The sequence below is a fragment of the Thunnus albacares genome, chromosome 17 (genome assembly GCF_914725855.1).
Source record: "Thunnus albacares chromosome 17, fThuAlb1.1, whole genome shotgun sequence".
NCBI lineage: Eukaryota > Metazoa > Chordata > Actinopteri > Scombriformes > Scombridae > Thunnus > Thunnus albacares.
In genome coordinates, this window is record NC_058122.1 from 17,395,194 (window position 1) to 17,414,141 (window position 18,948).

At 44.0% G+C, this 18,948-nt stretch overlaps 1 protein-coding gene across 5 annotated transcripts in view; it reads left to right on the forward strand.

Annotated features, from left to right (window-relative positions):
* sdk2a (sidekick cell adhesion molecule 2a) overlaps window positions 1-18,948 on the forward strand; it is a 92,657-nt gene that overhangs the window by 40,857 nt on the left and 32,852 nt on the right. For 4 of the 5 annotated variants that reach the window (XM_044332326.1, XM_044332325.1, XM_044332327.1 and 1 more), the window contains 4 exons: window positions 13,879-14,041; window positions 15,640-15,746; window positions 16,038-16,185; window positions 18,468-18,601. In XM_044332326.1, the coding sequence (XP_044188261.1) occupies window positions 13,879-14,041; window positions 15,640-15,746; window positions 16,038-16,185; window positions 18,468-18,601 (552 nt within the window). The remainder of the gene's footprint in view (window positions 1-13,878; window positions 14,042-15,639; window positions 15,747-16,037; window positions 16,186-18,467; window positions 18,602-18,948) is intronic. The other variant, XM_044332324.1, reaches the window with a different exon arrangement.

The window sequence follows — 18,948 nt, forward strand, 5'->3', positions numbered from 1 at the left end:
TCACTCTCCGTCACTCAGGCTTCCTTGCTTGTTGCCTGTGAATGTATGCAGAAACCGAGCAACATTGTTTTTATATCCTATTATCCAGAGAATTTTGCCCGACCCTCTCACCCCTCAATTTCCCTCCGTACTTTACCTTTCTACCTGTGAAGACTTTCCAAAGCAGATGCTGTTATCTCCCAGGCTTTCAACAGCCTGTCACATCCACTAGCTGCTCCCTTCTTCAAAAGCTGTCTCCCCCTACCTTGCTGGATGCACTCCCTGCAGTTCCTGATACCTGCTGGGAGGCGCTGCCAGTGATGTCAAACTTGGACAACTGTGAAAAAAAGGGGGAACCGACACAAGGGTCAGAATGATGGAAGGAAGGAGAGAGCATATGAGTGAGAGATTGAGGGGTGCCGCTGCAATAAGGTTGTTATTTATTTTTTTTCCTTCTGTTTCCAAAGCTGACTTTATTGATTTTTCTAACCTGAAACACAGCCACAGTAGAACCTTCCATCGTCCTATAGATTGGAATTGATTGCCTTGAGGCTCTCTTGTCCTGTAAATATTTGCAAGGCTTTATTGATTCCATTAGTGGCTGGCTGCTATTTGTGACAGTGGTATGGATGGTCGCTGTTGGTAAGACTAAACTAATGCTGGGAGGCCGGCGTTCTTTTTGTTTTTTGTTTTCTTTTCACATTACATTAAGGTCTTGTTTCACACGTGTATTGCTGTATATGACCTGTCCTTGCAACCATTATGAGGCAAATGGTCACCTGCTTGATTTGTGTGCCACTTTCTGAAAGCAAGCCATTCAGGTGGATGATATACTAGCTCACAGCCATTCGCATTAGTCCGTTTATTCATCCTCAATGAAGGCATCAATACTCTATTTACTGCCAGATATTTGTATATGAAGCCATACACACAGGGATGGAAAGAGTACAAGAATATTTTATTTAAGAAAAAGTACTTTACAAGTAAAAACAAAATTACTTTTGTAAAAATGTATTTTGTACTGTTGTAAAAATGTACTATAGTATAGCGTAACAAAATCCATGTCCAGACCAACAATACATATCTTTTCTTTAGACAGACACTTTGCAGTCTGTGCATTAAACTGATTATCACACACACAGCACTACGTTCTTATGTAATGCAGTCATTGTTGACATTCTCCTGAGTGGCTGAGTGGCATCATGTTAGCCTTCACAGTCTAATTTTATTTCATTGTTTTTTGTTTTTTTGTCCCACAAACTGTTCACAAACTGCTAGGGCCAACCCAAGTTTTACTACCCCCCTCATTCCCCCCAACACTTTACCAGTGAACATACAGTACGTTTAAAACATGTAACTTTTACAAGTAACCTTTTTTTGGCTACTGTCTTTTGTTCCATTCAGTTTATAAAGACTTTTTCATGTGACTTCTGTTCTTACTCTGTAATAGGTGCGATTTGTGGGGCAGCGGAGGCAAGTTGTGAACAAGCTGATAAGCTGATATGGCAAAATTGTTATCAGACAGTTGCTACTTTACACATACAGCAATTACAGAGCGACATTATCATTCATTTTGACTCGTGTTTCTGTCCACCTGATAAATGTAAGTTCAATATTCATTCTCTTTCAACTCCTTTGGTCTCTATCAACTTTAGAGCTTTTTCTCACAAAACAGCTGCCTGTTACAGCTGAAAACGAGAGTGGTGAGATTGGACCAAAATGGTAAAGTTGCAGGCCGGACAGCTAAACACTGAACCTAAACTCAATAAAGCTCCATAAAGCCGAGAGGAGCTGCAAAGTCAAGTGATGAATCTCTGTTGGTTCATCACTATGATTGACGCCTCTGACATTACTCATTGTCATTTGATACATTGCTATTATAAAAAAATATTGATTATAGCCACCTTTAGTAAAAGTAAAATACATAATATTTTAATGCTCAAAAAAATACATAGTACATAAGAAAATAGGACAAGAGAAAATGTAACTCATTGCTTCCACCCCACAAACGATGACAGAGATGTGTTTTGTAGCTAGGTGTGGAGGGCCTGACCTTGGATGTGATCCACACTAGTTCAACCTCGTACTGGTATGATAGAGAGCTCTAAAAGTGCTGTAGTCTCATACTCATAAAGCCTAAACACAATGCTCTTATAGGGGCCAGGGATGTACAACAGATATATAGGGTGGGTGTTTCAACTAATCTGAGGAAGCGAGGGGCTGCGAGATGCTGCTTAAGAGCACAGCGGAGAGCGAAGTGGCCCACGCACTGCTGCTCCGTTAACCCTCATCTCCTCAAACTTCCCCCCCGCCTGCATATTCTACTGTTGTCTGAGGAACACAAAGACTATTTTCAGGCAGCCAATCCACACAAGAGTGGGAAACTGCAGCCCTGCGTGCCCCTAAAAGCCTTCATGACTTTTTAATCGGTGGCTCAGGGCGGTGCGTCCGGCGGTTGGAGAGAGGACCCCACTGCCAGAGCTCCACTCCATGGAGGGATCAAATCCCCCCCGCTTAAATCTCGTGCCTGTCAAAGCAGTCAGGCATGGAGGCAGCGGATGGGTGGAATCTGAAGGTGAGAGAGGGAGGGAGTTGGCAGTGGAAAAGAGCAGTTTGCGGTTGAGAAGGGTGGATGGGTAGAGGAGAGCCAGGAGGGAATGTTTGTAAAGGGAGAAAGAATTTATGTAAAACTGCTGAGAGAAGGAATAGCCCTGCACCAAAATAGCAATTTCTGAGGTGAAAAAGAGTTTGTTCAGTGGACTTGTAAGAGAAAAGTGATGTGTGTGTGTGTGTATGTGTTTTCGCGTGCATGGTACGTTTGGTAGGGGCAACACAGCGTTTGGAAGTGATGGATTGTTACAGCATACCAAACAGAGTGGGAAAGGTGGGTGGTGGATTTTATTGGAGAGCTGGAAAGGTTTTGTGATGAATAATAGTCATGAGTGAATTGGTCATTGTCAGAACCCTCCAGAGCCTATTGAATCAGTAAGGCTAGGGTTTTGCAATGAGCTTCAGCCATGAAGATCAGCCTGTTGGGTCGTAATAGATGGAAAGTGAGTTGATGGAGGCAGGAGGTACAATAGATGAGGCTAGCTCTCACTGCTGGAGCGGCATTTGTCTGTGGGGAAATGGGCCACAGGAGAGACCTGTGTTCCTCCCACACACTGTGCAGAGATCAGAGAGCGATATGGATGGATTTGATGATCAGGCACATGCACACACACACACACACACATACATACACACATGCACGGGTGCATGCACACATACAATGAGACTCGGAGCAAAGTAAACATGCTACAAGGGTAACATGCAGGCTAATGATGCCCTGATGACCCTTCGCTAATGATTTCCCTCAACTCAGCCAGGAACATGATGGGCTTTGATCTGTCTGTCATTAAGGGACTGTTGAGTGCATGCACGTCTCTTTAATCTGATGAAGAATTCAAATATACATGCATCGACTCACTGGAGACGCACACACATGTACAAGCATGTATCCAAATATGAATTACATATGCACACTCACATTCAGAGACACAAATAAACTCTTACTGTACACATCTGCAATTACTGTAGCCTATATAAAGGTCAACAAGAACTGCAGTGATACTCATCGCGCACACACACACACACACACACACACGCGCAGGAAAGCACAAAAAGCTCTTGAATCCATGACAGAGATTAAACATGTCATTTACTCGTAATGGTAAAAGAGCAGTAATAAATAAAACAGATGATTTATTAATATCCAGAGTTGTAATCCACTGCATTATATGTGTATTAAAGCACATTACTTACCATGGCATGGTGAGCGTTAAAGTGCTTCTAATAAAATTCTTAAGTGCCTACAGGCATTTCAAATAAGCAGCAGATCTCTGAGCAGTATATCCTCAGTGTCTCACTAATGGGACTGATGTAAATATGTTCATTTGTGAATCTTCCCTCCAATTTAGCATTGCTCATATTGTAGATGAAGATTATCCAGGGATTATGAGGCTTGAAAAAAAAACGCTATTTGATGTGTATTTATGCACGGCTTATAGATGTAGTAATATGGAATTAGGTCCCATCATGGGTGGAAAATACAAACGTGAAAAAATAAAAATTGTCACTTCTTCCTCCCCCATCTGGCTCCCTGTCAGGTTGTCATTTAGTGATATTCATTTCCAAAAGTGGAAATTTAACAGACGTTTATGATGCAAATCACAGGCTATAACTCTATGTGGTGTGGAGGGCCGCATTAAGCCTTCAAATCACTCATGCCGTTGCTTGGGCGCCAGTAGCATTATGCCATATTCGCTTGATCGTTCGCATATATTTCAGTGCGTGATTGCAGCCAGCAACAGTCAATGCCTCCGCTTTGTAGGTCCTCAAAGGCGGAGAAAGTTCAGAGAATTACCAACATGATTTTTTTACACTTGTGTGTTAAGAGCAGTGGTGGGAACATTTCAATAACACAGCGTTAGAAAAAATGCTCTGAATACATTAACCTGATGGAAGATGGTGTTCCTATTTAAATTTATGTAATTTCTAACGATAACCTCCAGGATATACCTGACATTGTGTTAAGACTAAAATTGCTGTGGTTGTAATTCCTTTTTTTCACATAAAGAGCTCTTGCATATGTATAAGACTGTGTCAAAAAATAGAGCTAACCTTGGTTTTTACTTTCACATATTTAAAACTTCTTCACACCTCTCTCAGCTTATGTCTCACATTCTCTTGAAACGGACGTGTTGGGGGGCAGAGAGTTGAAGGCTTGAATACAGGATGGGACAGGGTAGATTTTCCCTTTAGCAAGGTTATTAATCTTTGCTCCCAACTCAAATGGAAGAAAACAACCCTGCCACCATCACTGCAGCAACACTGGGAGCAATCTTAGCTCGAGTGCAAGCTTAAGAATATAATTAGAAAAACATCATCAACTTCATATATTAGATAGCATTGTTGGCACGGCGCCCTGAGCTGTAGTCTGTGCCAGGGTTATGATAACTTTTGACCATGGAGCATGGTTTTCTTGTAAGCAGCTTGCAGTTTTTAGATCCAACTGACGAAAATCGTACAAGTAGAAATGGGCTGGTTACATTAATCATTTGATGAACAGATGACAGGAGGAGGAAGAGAGGGATGACGGATATAAAATCAAATTTAGAGACCAGATCTCCCACTTTTATGTGCACTAAACTTACATGTAATAAAGAGAAATATACCCATTATTAATGTTCTGGTGTGGTCTGCCAGAATTAGTGTTATCATTGTTAATTATTTTCACTCTCAAGCATGCATAATTTCATAGTATTCACATAGGATTCTATTATGCACACCCAATCTTAACAAGTTGTGTTTCTCACACTAAACCTTCCTAAAGGATTATGTGTAGAGAGCGCAACAATTAGTATCTCTGACTGAGAATTCTTCCTGTTTTGTTCGAGTTGCATGCGTCTCACTCAGCACCCATTACTGTATCTGATAATTGAGATGAGCAATGTGGTGTGAAGTCATGTAAGAACCAGCCAAACGCCTCCATTAGCATAATGTCAGGGCGTTCAGATCTTTGTCTGCCTGCTGGCATAGTGCTGGCTGCCTGTCTTCACACAATGCCACAGAGCTGTGTTCCTCCCCTGTCTTTCTTGCTACTGGGGCATGTGCACTTCAGAGACAGGAACAGGCAAAGAGTGTTCCTCTGTCTGTGTTGATGTCTCAGAGGTCGGAGACGTGGCCTTGCGGGATGTTGGGTAGGAGTCTGGCAGCTTTGAGGTTCCATCTGAGGGAAGTGATTTTGAGGGTGATGGGGTAGCTATCATACCATCACAGAGCAGGACTTGGTGCTCTAGTATGGATGATGGGAGAAAATAGTGGTCAGAGGGCCTTTCTGTAATGTGGTGGAGAAAGCAGTGATGTGACAAGCTCCATTCTGTCAGCTCTCACACTCCAGAGGTCTCAATTAGGAACAGGGACTCTCTGCTCCTGCAGGATGCCCTGATGACAAAGGGGATAATCCTGCTGCACATCACTCCAGACCTCCACCAAAATTAGAAAAGATGAGAAAAAGCATCCATTGCATCGTCCATATCCTCTTCAATTCTACTCATCTATCATCTTGAACTCTTGCCAGCAAAGACCTGTCGTTCGTTACATGTAATCAAATCTGTGACGTATTGTCAGTGTTACACAATCCCCGCCTGGATGAGTGATCGGCACCAACGAAGGTGTTTGTCTTCTGCGAAACAGGTAAATAAAGCCTTGCCATTACTGGTTGCTGTTCACACTTGGGCCTAGAGAAAGGAAGGGAGACAGACAGGCAGGCCGTGTAAATGTAATGAAGGGAGATAATAATTCTTTTCTCTGTCAGCTGCTCTCTGCCATTAGCATTTACTGCCAGCCCCTGCCACTCACTGCTTGGCGCCCATGCACTCTGCCACACTGATAAGAATCACAATCACCAGCCATTCCACACGCATATATTACAATGGCAGGCACCCTGATACTTCGCACCTAGCAAAACACTATTAGCATGCCAGTGGTATCGCACCAATTCAGAGATTCAAAGGGATCGGCTGGGGAGAAAAGCACGGATGGGACATGGCAGTTTGAGTCCATGCATTTTGCCTGATAATACTCTGGTGTCTGTATCTTAAAGACACACAGTCACAAACACACAAGGTTTGTGCACACGGGCACAAACCTCCACACACACACATACAGTATGAGGAATAAAGGAGAACAAGGGGCAGACAGTTTTTCATAATGTCAAGAGCAAAGATGACTCTCTCCTCCAAAAACAGTACAACTCTATCTATATGTTAATGGTGGGAAGAAAAGATCCAGATTCTGTCTGGTGCATCAAGCAATTAAATCAGTACTTGTCTGATAGCTACACCTTCGTGAAGCTACTCACAGAGGTCCCAGGATGGACAGGCAACACAGTATTGCAGGTGCATCTGATCATCTCCATCTCAATGCATGTGAAATAATGTTTCCCCCACCATACCATCCACTAATTAGGATCTAATTATCCAGGCTAGTGTAAACAATCGCGGCAGATGGCATAGCACGCAGTATTAACTCTAATGACCCGGGGCCCTGTGGAATTCACATTTCAGCGCGTTTGTTTATTTTCCTCCATTAGTCTTTGCCCTACTTTCTAAATTCACTTAGGCCTATTTCCAACCTTCTCATGCCTTGAGAAAAAAGCTGCCCGCCTCCTATTCCCGATGCCGCTCTTGTTATTTTTTTTATTTGCTATTTCTTCTGCTCACTGTAGTTTATCTGTTTTGTGTTGCTCTCTCTCTTGTAGTTTTTTTTTCTTTCAAACAATGTCAATTAGCTCTCACAAAGATCAAGTGAAAATTTGTACCTATTTTCTCCCCCACCCGCTATCATCCATCTCCCTGCTCCCTAGTGAAATAGAGAAAAGAGGAAAGTCGGAAAGAAGTGTGTGTGTGTGTGTGTGATTTGCCGCACAAAACCTTGCTTCTGCCTCCAAATTGTAGAAGCCGTCTGTCACACCGGGAAATAACACTGTGATGTCAGTCACACACGCACTACAACGGGTGGTAAAGCCTGGATCATTTCCCATTGTGTTCTGCCTATAAGAGCTCTCCAAACCTCACCTCCTGAAGACAAAACATTTCTTATATCCTGTCCTTAGAAAGTAAGAAATTAACCATAGCGCCTGGCTTACATTTCTAAGTTGATACATCTATTTGCTTCAAGAATATGCTCACAGCTGATGTAAGACATGAATCTTATTTGAGTGCCACAAAATCAGGCAAGAATATCTGCTTCATCTTTTACAAAGCTATGACTATCCCTTGGTGATTTAAGACAACTTTCTTACATCTTGCTACAGTTGTTCAGCTGTGGTTTCCCCACTGTATATCGGACGAGGCTGAGCTGACTGGAGACTTGATGCAGCGGAGGGTGTGTAATGGTGGCTGTGAGTGTGTGAGGTCTCATTAATTGACGCCGGGTCTTGTGCCTGTGCTCTTCTGCATGCCGTGTTCTCTGCCCGGAGTTGGACTTGCTAATTAGGCTCCTGGATATGACACAGACACATCCCTCGGTAGGCCATACAATATACTGGTAGTGACTCAGAAACAGAGTGCTAAAGGAGAGAGCAGGTTCGAGGAGATGGAGGAAGATAGTGAGTAAGGAGCGATGCAGAGATGCGGAAAAAGATGGAGAGATGTCTCGACAGCGATCTTGGGACACAGAGAGAAAGCTTGAGAGAGAGAGATGACAACTGATGAGAGGGCAGGGAGAGAGGGTATGAAAACAACTGTATTGGGAGAGATCAAGGCCGCCGAGAAAAAGAGACTGCCACAACACACAGAGAGGAAACTGTTGTTGTGGTGAAGAAAAGAGAAGAGAAACTTAAGATGGGAAGAGAAAAAAGAGGGGGGAATCAAAAGGAGAAAGATAGTTTGTTTGAGACAGGCAGAGCATAGCAGAGAGGTAGAAGAAGGCAGTCAGAGGAGCAGCGAGGCAAACAGGGAAGAATTCCAAACAGAAAGGGTGTGTGTGTGTTTGAGTATGTCTGGGACTCTGAATTTGTCTGCGCTGCCTGCTAGAGTGTGTGTCCAGATAATTCAATCTGCTGCCCATTGACTGGCTTCGCGCTCCATCTTCACTCCTAATTAAATCTCCATTTGTTGGCTGGATGATACTGCTTCTAATTGTGTTGCTGTAGCATCAGATAGGCACACCTAAACACACACATGCACACACACAGGCCCCGCAGCGAGCGGGATCCCTGACACGTCACCGCGGTACATTACACCTCAATTAATCACATCAATTACACATCAATTAACCCGTGGCAATGCACTAAACACAGCTGGGATGCAGGCAGTATTTCATCTGCTGTGACCTGAGGATTTTTTTTCTGCAACATCAAAGCAGACGCATCATTAAAAAGAAAAACATTTTAGACAACCTAACATGAAAATCCATATTTCTCATTCATCTCCTCCTCTGAACTTTATTAACATGACTGTACAAGCTTTTAAAAGCATGCCACTTCGGCCATGACGTCTATATTGCCACAAAATAGATACCAAGGGATTTTATACAGTACATAGTCCTACTGAATGGTAGGGGAACATGATTTAGGGGCTATAAAAACAGAAGGGGGTAGGGAGACATCGAGGTGTGATGGACTGGCACTCACATGTAGCATGCAGATGTTGATCCATGGGCAATTTCTCTAAATGAATGTAGGGGTAGATGGAGGCTCTCCATCTCCTCTTGCTATCTTTCAGGCCTGGCCTGCTTGTTTGGCTTCTGCTGTAATGGGTTGCTTCACCTTGCTGCCTCTAGTTGGAGGACACCCCCTCTCTCTTTTCATTTCTCTTTCTCCCCTTCTCAGTCCCTCACCTCATCCTGTCTCTACATCACTTCTTGATCTCTCTTTGTTTTTTTATCATTAAGCCCTGCTTTTCTCTTGCCATCTGTTTCACTGGTCGTCCTCTCTTCCTCCCCTCTGTCTTTTCTTGTTTGCTGTCTTTCCTAATCCCTCCCTTTGTGTCCGCCTGCTTTCAGACTCACCCAGGTGATGGTGTGTAAATCAGCAGGGGTGCCTGTTGTCACGGTGACAGCAGCAAGTGACAAAGTGACAGATCAGCCTGACCTTCAGGACTGACCGTGTTTTCATGGGGGGAGGCGTGAATATTTGTGTGTGCTTATGCGTGTGTTAGAGGAGCTTCACGTCCTGGCCCAAACATTCTCATCTCAACTTGTACAGCGACAAATGAATTGAAGCTAGCCAGTATGCATGTGTGTGGGACTGCGTGTTGTGCATGTGTGTATCCATGAGAGAGGTGTTTCATCAGCTTTTAAGATGCTTTTAACCCCCCTCCCCTAACCCCTCAACCCACACCCTTTCACCAACCCATTGCTGGGCCAAGGTCACTGCCATGACTGTTGTATAACCCCCATCAGAAAGGCTAACCATGACCCATCTCGCATGTTAAGATCCAATTGGAGCAGCTAAACGACAGCTCTAAATTTTCCTGGATGACGTGATGCACCATGAGGTGGACTGAAGGTGATCAATGGAGCAGGGACGTTATGTGCATATGTTTGTATGCGTGTCTAGGAAGAAAAGGAGAGGTGGAAGAAAATAGATAGCAAGGTAGAGTGAATGACAAACAGAGAAAGAGTGAGAGCAGATAACGAGAGTAGAGCTCCAAATGTTTCAACAGGCAGGGACTCCACTTTATCGCTGCATCTCAGCGATACAGTTGTGCTGAGTGCCAGCTAGGGTGGTTACATTGGCTCAAACACAGGTGCCTGAGGATTTAACAGAGGGTAGGAAGAGCTTCCCGCTGCTGGAGTGGAGCAGGGGTAAGGAGGTGAGGCACAAAATAAGCAAGAGAAAGAATACACGACAAAAGCTGAATGCGAACGCTGTCTGTGTGATTGCATGCCAGCATGGAGCAATGTTGAGTACAATGGGCTTTGGTTTATAAAGCTGCCCCGATGCCTGTGGTCTTTGTTTCACAGCCATTAAAATTCTGTGTATGCAGCAGGGGACCCGGCTGGAGCCATGCCACCATTCAACCTCAGCTGTCAGGTTAGAATAAGGTGTTTCTCTATACAGTATGTGGTGAATTGGCTTTGGTGGTGTAGCCTGGCTGTTGGGGGCAGCTGTTCTGCACAGCAGCCACATTAAAGCCCTCCTGGTCCTCCAAAGCCAGGTTCACTCTTCCCTAGATCTGCTGACCTGCTTCGGTTGGCTTTTATCTGAGCCCATAGTGCTGCTGGAATTCCAGGTCCACAAGGACTCTAGCTTTCCATCTGCATTGTAAGCCTACAGTGGGCACTGCCATGCACCTGCCAAACCCACCACTGTCCCTTCTTTCATCAGTGGAATTGAGGAAGCGACAGTTCTGGGATGGAGGAAGCGACAGTTTTTCTCAGCCCCTGCTCTTCCCTTTCTTTCCTCCTCCACACCTGTCTCTTCCAGAAAAAAAAATGCTTTAACCTGAAGCACATGTCAGATAGATACACATTCTCCAGTCATTAGATGAGCCTACAGTCTCCAATTAGTATACAGTATATACAGTACACATTGGTGTGTGTTTTTATCTACAGGCATGTGTGTCTGTAAACATTTTTGAGTGTTATATGCTGCAGGCTTATGTTCCATGAAATCACAGAGTCACTGCACTAAAAGTAGATGACACATGAGACAAATCAGCAGTGATGATAACACAGTGGAGACAAACACATCAACCTGACACATTAGTGACAGCAGAATTCTCATTTACAGTTTGTCATCTCCACTGTACAGAGCTTTGTACTACTGTATGTGCTAACGTGAAAGATCACATTTGCATAAGCAAAAATAGACAGATGTTCTCACATTCACATACGCATGTACAGACACGTTGCATACATCGACAGTATTTATCTGCAGTGGCTGACGTACAGAAAACACAATCCTGCCACCGCACATGCAGCTTCTACCACACACAACAAACATGTATCAGCAGTGTTTAACTATGGTTCACTGAGAAGATCAAAAAGCACAGTGATGAAGAGGAGAATGAGGGTCAGACAAGAGGTTCGTTGTTGGAAACTCATTAGATCCCTGAGCCCAGTGTGCAGAGGAATTGACCCTATCTGCCTGCAGCAGCGAGAACTGTTTGCGTTCGGCGGCCATTTAAGTTCTTACCGAGTATAGAAGAGCCACTTTAGTTGTGTATCACATGGAGAGCAATCTTTTCTTGGGTTTAGCAGCATGGGACTGGATGTCGATTCTGCGCTCTCTCTGATCTTTAACAAAGACTTTTCTCTCTCCCCAGCTGGCTTTGTTCATGAAAATATGCACTTTGCTCTAAATATGAAATTCTCAGTGTTCAGGTATTCATAATTAACTGAACGGACTGTTTGGATCAGGCACAAACATGAACACATGAATGGCACTAAAACAAGTAACCACAGTGGTGATTATAGTGCGCTCAATTTCCTGTTCCACACTTTCACATCAGTAAAGTATTATGCATATTCCTTGCCTCAGACAATCAATGTGCCAGTCTGGGTTTTGCATGTGGAGGTCTCTAATGGTGGCTTGTTGATGGAGCCGCATTGCTAAGTGCACATAGCCACCAAGCCCCTGAACCAGCTGGAAGTGGTTAGATGTTGCCTGTGTGTGTCTGGCATAAGTGAATGTTTTGGGGTTGTGTATGTACTCTGTTTATGTGTATGTGTGTGCATTTGTGTGTCAAGTGCAAATGCATTTACTAGTGGATGGAATTACGGCAAAGCCAGCGGCTAGTGCAAGGGGAAAATAGTGATGGTTCCTCCATTTGGGTTGAGGCAGGGATCATTTTCAAGGGCTTGTTGGGTTTGACAGTGTTTGTTTTGGAGGAGTTCATGCAAGGGTGGCAAAGTGAACAGATTAGCCAGGTGCTGGAGTATTGTTGTTACCAAACAGGAAAAATGTAAGGACTGCTTTTAGAAACAGAAAGTGATGAGATGGCTGTTGTTTGTTTGCCTCTTTTTTTGCGTTGTGTGTTTGTGGGTGATAGGGGAGTAAGCTGCAGCTTTCGGAGGACTGTTGTGTGTGTGCTTGTGTGTACGTATATGTGTGTCCTATATCTGTGTTTGCGTGTACGTACACTGCACGCGCATGGCTGCTTGTGTGAAACACAGAGGTGCACAGTCATTCTTTTATTTACAGTTTCAATCAGGTTCAATTTTCTGTATCCCCGTTCCTGCTCAGCGAGGCTGCCCTCACATTCACCCAGTTCCACCACACCATCCTCTGCATTTACTGCCATAAATCTCGGGTGTGAACTTGCGTATGGGTGTGGGGCGAGCGAGAGAAAGAGGGAGAGAGAGAGAGAGAGAGAGAGAGAGGCTCCAGTAATCAGCCATGAGAGTGAGTCAGCTAGTGTGGTAGAGCTAGAACCAGGCGTGCTCCAGGCCTTGGCGGCTTACTGCAACTATTAATACAGACTTTAATTAGCCCGCCACAAACACTGGCACAATCGGCTCAGTGTCGCCCGTGGCTGGCGAGGCAGACAGATCAATAGGTCTGATCATGCCTTTTTCATCAGCTCCAATGAAAGCACTTTGTCTCCAAGCTCAGCCCTGGACCTTGCGTATCACCTTAAAGGCTTTCTGTGGCTGCACTGGCTGTGTGCAGTGTTGCGGATGGGGCCTGTATAATCTGGCTGCATTAGGGAACTATAAAGATAAATGAAGGGAGGCACAGAGCATAACTCATCCTGTCAGAGAAAGGGGTTTAAGGCTGGGAAACTTTGTGTTTTCTAAAGCAGCCCCTACCACCCCTACCCACATGGCTTCCCATTTCTCACTCTCTCTTCTTCCTACTTGTCTGTGTTCTTTTTTTGTATTCAATCTCTGCTTTTTCTCCATCTGCTTTCTGTCTATTCCCCCCACCTATCCCCCCCATCCTGCTCTCACCATCTCCTTCTCCCTCTGTGTCTCTCTTCCCATCCTCTTTTACTGATCTAGAGGTATGGGAGTGTTCATTTACACTTCTTCTGCTGCACAAATTGCTCTTCTACCTCTTTGCCAGCACATTTCAATTTGAAATAAAAGAGTAAGCTGCTTTTGCAGTAACAACTTATTCCATGTGCTTTTTTGGCAGGCTTTTCTGTTGACCTTCAAGTTCCCAATCAGTGCAGAAGAAAAATGGAAATAGCTTGTTCTGAGTCCTCATTTCCTGTGAATTGCTGGGATTGTGTTGTGTGTCTGTTCACAGGGGTTACTGAATAACTGAGTCACTGCCTTCTTACCTACTACCCCCTCTTACGGCTTCACTTTCTTTCTTACTTTTTTCTTTCTTTTTTTTTTTCCTTGTATTTTCTTGTGGTTTTACATCTCTCTCTCTTTTCCCTTCTTTTTTTCTCTTTCCAGTAGATGATGTCCCACCTTATTTTAAGATGGAGCCTCCGCAGACCCAGGTTCATCTGGAGGGAAACCGCCTGGTGCTTACCTGCATGGCTGAAGGCAGCTGGCCCTTGGAATTCAAATGGATCTACAATGGTACCGAACTCACACGTTTCTCCTTGGAATACAGGTGAGGAATGCAACCTTGCCTGCCAGAGCTGATTCTATTATTGCTTTTTTAATTTTAATTCATCAACTATAATTAGCTTACTACACAAGGATATTTTAGCAGCATTTAATTGTATCTAATAGCTCAATTGCTCATTTTTATTCATATTCCAGACTCATTTCTATGGATTTATTCAGAGCTGATTTGGCTGCATGTCTCCCTTGAGACATAACATCTTGTGTTCAGGGGATTGTCAAATTTATTCAGATTTGTATCTCCCGCTGTATTCAACATGCAGAGATGGTGTGAGCAGATCACTCTTCTTTTCTCTTCGGCTGTTTGTTGAGACTATCATTGCTGCAATAAAATCATACAATGCATATTTTTTCATCAGATTGTACAGTGTGGGTGGGCTTCTTTGCTCTGTCAGCAGTAAGATGTTTCACTGACTATCGAGTTCTTCTGGATATTTCTTATTACATACTTCAGCCTCTAAGCACAATGCTGAAGAATTTTGTCAACAGCACAGAGTGGCAAAAGAAAGCCTCAGCCCGTGCTAACAAGGCCTCTGTGTGTATCTGAGTGTATGCATCAGTGTGCTTATTTGTACATGCACTATATGCTTGTGTGCCAGCGTGCCTGCCTGTGTGTGTGTTCGCAGGTCACAGTTGCAGTCCACAGTGAAAGTCAGTTTCCATCTAAATCTAGCCGTGTTTTCTGTGTTCTCTACTCACGGTCTGACTAGTCCCCTAGACATGGACAGACATTCTCAGGTGGCAACGTCTGATTGCTATCACTGACTACCTCCCCACATACACCTTCCCTTCCCTGTCTGTCTTTCTCCCCCTCCCAACCCCCCCACCCCCCACCCTTCCCCATCTACCTCGTTTTCTTCTTCTTTCCCTGTCTTTCCTCAGCATTTGGCTGTGCTCTCACGTGGCTTAGTCTCTGGGTTTGCCTCGCAGGCCAGCCCTCTGCTTGTTATTCTTCACCAGCCCTGATCAAAGAGGAGAACTGGAATCCATTTAATCAGACCCCCCACCACCCCCACCACCACCTCCACCCCGAATTGCAGTGCAGGGGGAACATGGCAGGGGCGGACTCCACACTCCTAAGTGGCTATAGCAAACTAATTAAAGGGGACACAACTCTGGGGTTATCTACCTAGCATTTCACACACACCATTTAACATGAATGCACATCTGGGGAGAGACGTATGCCATGGCTGCCTAACATGTGAGAGATGCTTGTATGAATTGATTCCACTGACTGAACATACAGGATAACAGTGGGGTTTTGTGAGTCCTGCTAGTCAGAAACTCAGCTGCTCTTCGCTCCACAGCCGGCCTCAAAATCGCATTCTTCCTTCTTTAGTTTACATCCGCGCTACATCAGCACCAAATCACACTTCAAGGCTGCTCTGTTATATCCCTGCTTCACAACATTTATGTCTCATAGCTAAGTGGAATGCCATTTAAGATGTGTTTCAGGTGCCCAATGAAACATCTTGATTAATTTAGAATACCGAGTGTGGGGGATAAAAGCTCCAAGATGACAAATGTCGCTGTCTGTCATGCTGATGATGACTAATGGTACTTTGTGTTGTGTGTGCCCATTAGGTACCTGATCCCTTCGCTGGACCAATCGCATGCTGGCCACTACCGCTGCATTGTGAGAAACCGAGTGGGTGCTATAATGCAGTGCAGTACTGAAGTGCAGGTTGCCTGTAAGTGCGGGTCTCTTTCCATATATTGCCAGTTCTGACAGAGTAAGGGGAGGACACTGTATTTGTGAGAGGCTTGTCATGCACAGTATGTGAATGAGTCACTCTGAGTAAATGAGCTTAGCTTTTGAAAAAGGTAGATAACGGGGTAATAATGGCAATTCTTCTTTTTCATCTTCTTTGTTGCTGGCATGGATTTCCAACATTTTCTCTTTTAGTAGTTTTTTTCTTTTTCTTTTTTTACTCAGTTCCTTTATCTCTTCTATTTATACTCTTTTTCTTTATTTCTCCTAGATATGGGAGGTTTTGTGGAAGGTGAGAGGTCTCAAACTGTATCCCAGGGTGAGGGTGCTCTCATCCAGGCACCACGGATACACAGCTTCCCAAGGCCACAGATCACCTGGTTCAGAGATGGGCGTAAAATTCCCTCCAGCAGCCGTATGTAAGTCTAGCTTCGCCTCAACTTGGTTTGTTTGGTTTGAGCAGAGCGCGTGTGCATATGACTTGTGTGTTTCTGTGCGCGTTTGAGTGCTCTCATATATGAGTTGTTGGTGAATGCTGAGCTGCTGAAGCAGAATATCTTTCACTTCAGAGAACTCTAAGAAGTTCAATACTGCTCACAGATTTTCTCCAATCCCCCCACACACCATGAGTGAAGTTGAGCAGAATAGTTGATGAACGAATGTTGGCGCAGGCCCTGTGTTCATCATTGAATCACCTCTCAGTGATAAAGCGGGTTATTACTGTATATCGCCCCTATTGACTTAGCAGGCGGAATGATTGAAGGGTAGAGATAGAGCAGGCAGCAGGGGAACCAATTAGACAAAATTGGACAAAAGGCCTCAATTGATGATATGTTTGATTGACAGTGCTCACCCTTGGGTGGATTTGTGTGTGGGAGGTTGTGTGTGTGTGTGCATATGTGCATGTGGTAAGAATCTATGTGAGGCAGTGTGTGCACTGTGGGAGGTCTGTGGGTGACTGAAGGCTATGGTGCAAGTGTGAGTGTGTGTGGCAGCTTTTTTTTTTGTTTGTTTGTTGAATTCATGCCTGTCCAGATATGCAATTTTCCTAAAGAGATACTGTGAAGGTAATCACCTGGGATTAATTTTGCCATCCAGATAAATAGAGGAAGGCAGTCCACTACACATCAGAAACCGCTTCCTCGTCTATTATTCAGCAGCAAGCTCTACCATGTCGTAGCTGACATGAAGACTTTAACCCCAAGTTGCATGCTCTTGCTTGAAGAACGGACTGTTGCGCACATCTTCTGCCTGCAGGGCTCCAAAAATGCAGTTCAAGCACTGAGGAAAATTGTAAGAAAAATCTCAACCCCTTCCAAGAATGTTCAACCAATTCCAGAGCTGGTTACTATGCAGCGGACTCTTACCAGAAGTGAAGCAGTGAAGCTTTTGCCTGTGACAATGAGAGGCACTGACAGGACACTCTGCATTTACCGCTTGTTTGCTCGCTTTGTGTCAGGCCACATTGATATTCACAGACGTGTGTGTATATTGGTGTTTGTGTGTCCGTGTAAGTGTTTGTTGACTCGGAAAGAGCCACAGCTCCTAATTGTCCAGGAATGTGTCTGTTTATCCTGCACCGATCAGGCAGATCCTGGCAGATACGGAGAGCCTAATCTGGCCGCGTGCTTACCGTCAGCTCTCATTTAATGGGCCCTTCTCACACGTTTGAGACCATCAGCCTAACCAACATTCAGCCATTCTCGTGGCTATTGGGTGCAACATTCACAAAAAGGATTTAAAGGGATAGCTTGGAATTTTTCAAGCCAATTGCTACATAGATGGATGTAGTTTTTGCATTTGTCCATCCTTTTTTCTTGTATTCCACGTAGCTTGTCATAGTTATGGTACATGCAGTTAATATGGGACAAATTAAAAATCAATTGCAGTGGTATAGGTGTGTTTATTGCTTAATTAGGGACTTTATCTGCTGCAGTTATTCATCTCTATATACTGGTGCAAGATGCACAAAATGAACTTTGAGTGTGGCTTCCACAGTATCTGACAAATATACTTAAAATATGCAGGTATCTAAGTTGCACAAAGTGGTTGTAAGACCCTTTCATTTATCTGGATATGTTAAGACTAGTCTCCAACTAAAAAACATGGCCAACTGAGCAACTGCTTCCAGGTGAAAAACTAAGACTGGCCTACAGTATCTCACAAGACCAGCCTAACTTATCTCTGTGCAGCACAGCGATAAAGATGATAGTAAACTACAGCAGAAGCACTGCGGGAACAGCGAGTATAAAATAGTGAGAGAAATTCTGAACTATTGTAGATGGAAGTGCTCAGACATAATTTATGTCTGTGTGTGTGTTTTGTGTGTGCTTGTGTGTAAGTTTACCCTGAGGATTTATTGACTGTGAGAAACAACTACTCACTGGTTTAATGATATGAGTGTCTGTGTGCTTGTAGATGTATGTATACGTGTATGTGTGCATGGTTTGCTGTGTGTGTGTTTGGGGACAAATTTTGGAGTGTGCACCAGATGACTGGGGATGTCTCTTTAATTGGGAGCCAAATTGGTGGACCCAATTTGATTTAACCACATTCAAGACTGCCTAAAGCTGTCTTTGTCTTTATTAGTGTAATGTTAAGGTTACGCGAGTGTTGTGGGAATGAATGTAAGTCAATTCAGTGCCCTTAAAAGTGTGCTAAGCTAAAGTGTGGGTGTGTTTTTGCATCAATATTTACTTAGTGCCATCACCTTGGATAACACACTGGTCATCCTGTCCACGGTGGCTCCTGATGCAGGACGCTACTACGCCCAGGCAGTCAATGACAAGAATGGGGAGAATAAAACCAGTCAGCCTGTCACACTCACGGTGGAGAGTAAGTACACATGACATTAAATGCACACAGGTGCACATGCATACATACACATTTAAGCAACAGATTCAACTCACAACTCACGAGCAGATTGTCTATTTCATCAGCAGATTGCATTAACAGGTTGTTGCAGATGACACAGTAGTTAAAAAAAAGTTAAATTCATTACATTCTTTCTCTGTTCAACACTTGAGCACACACATTCAGTCAACACAGCAGCTACACAACAGGTGGCTCAGCCAAAGACAATAGAAACAGAGATAGCGCCATCTACTGGGGTGCCCTGTCATCATGTCAGTCCTCTTCTCTCTGTCCAACAAACGTAATCACACCCATTACCTGCACCAATA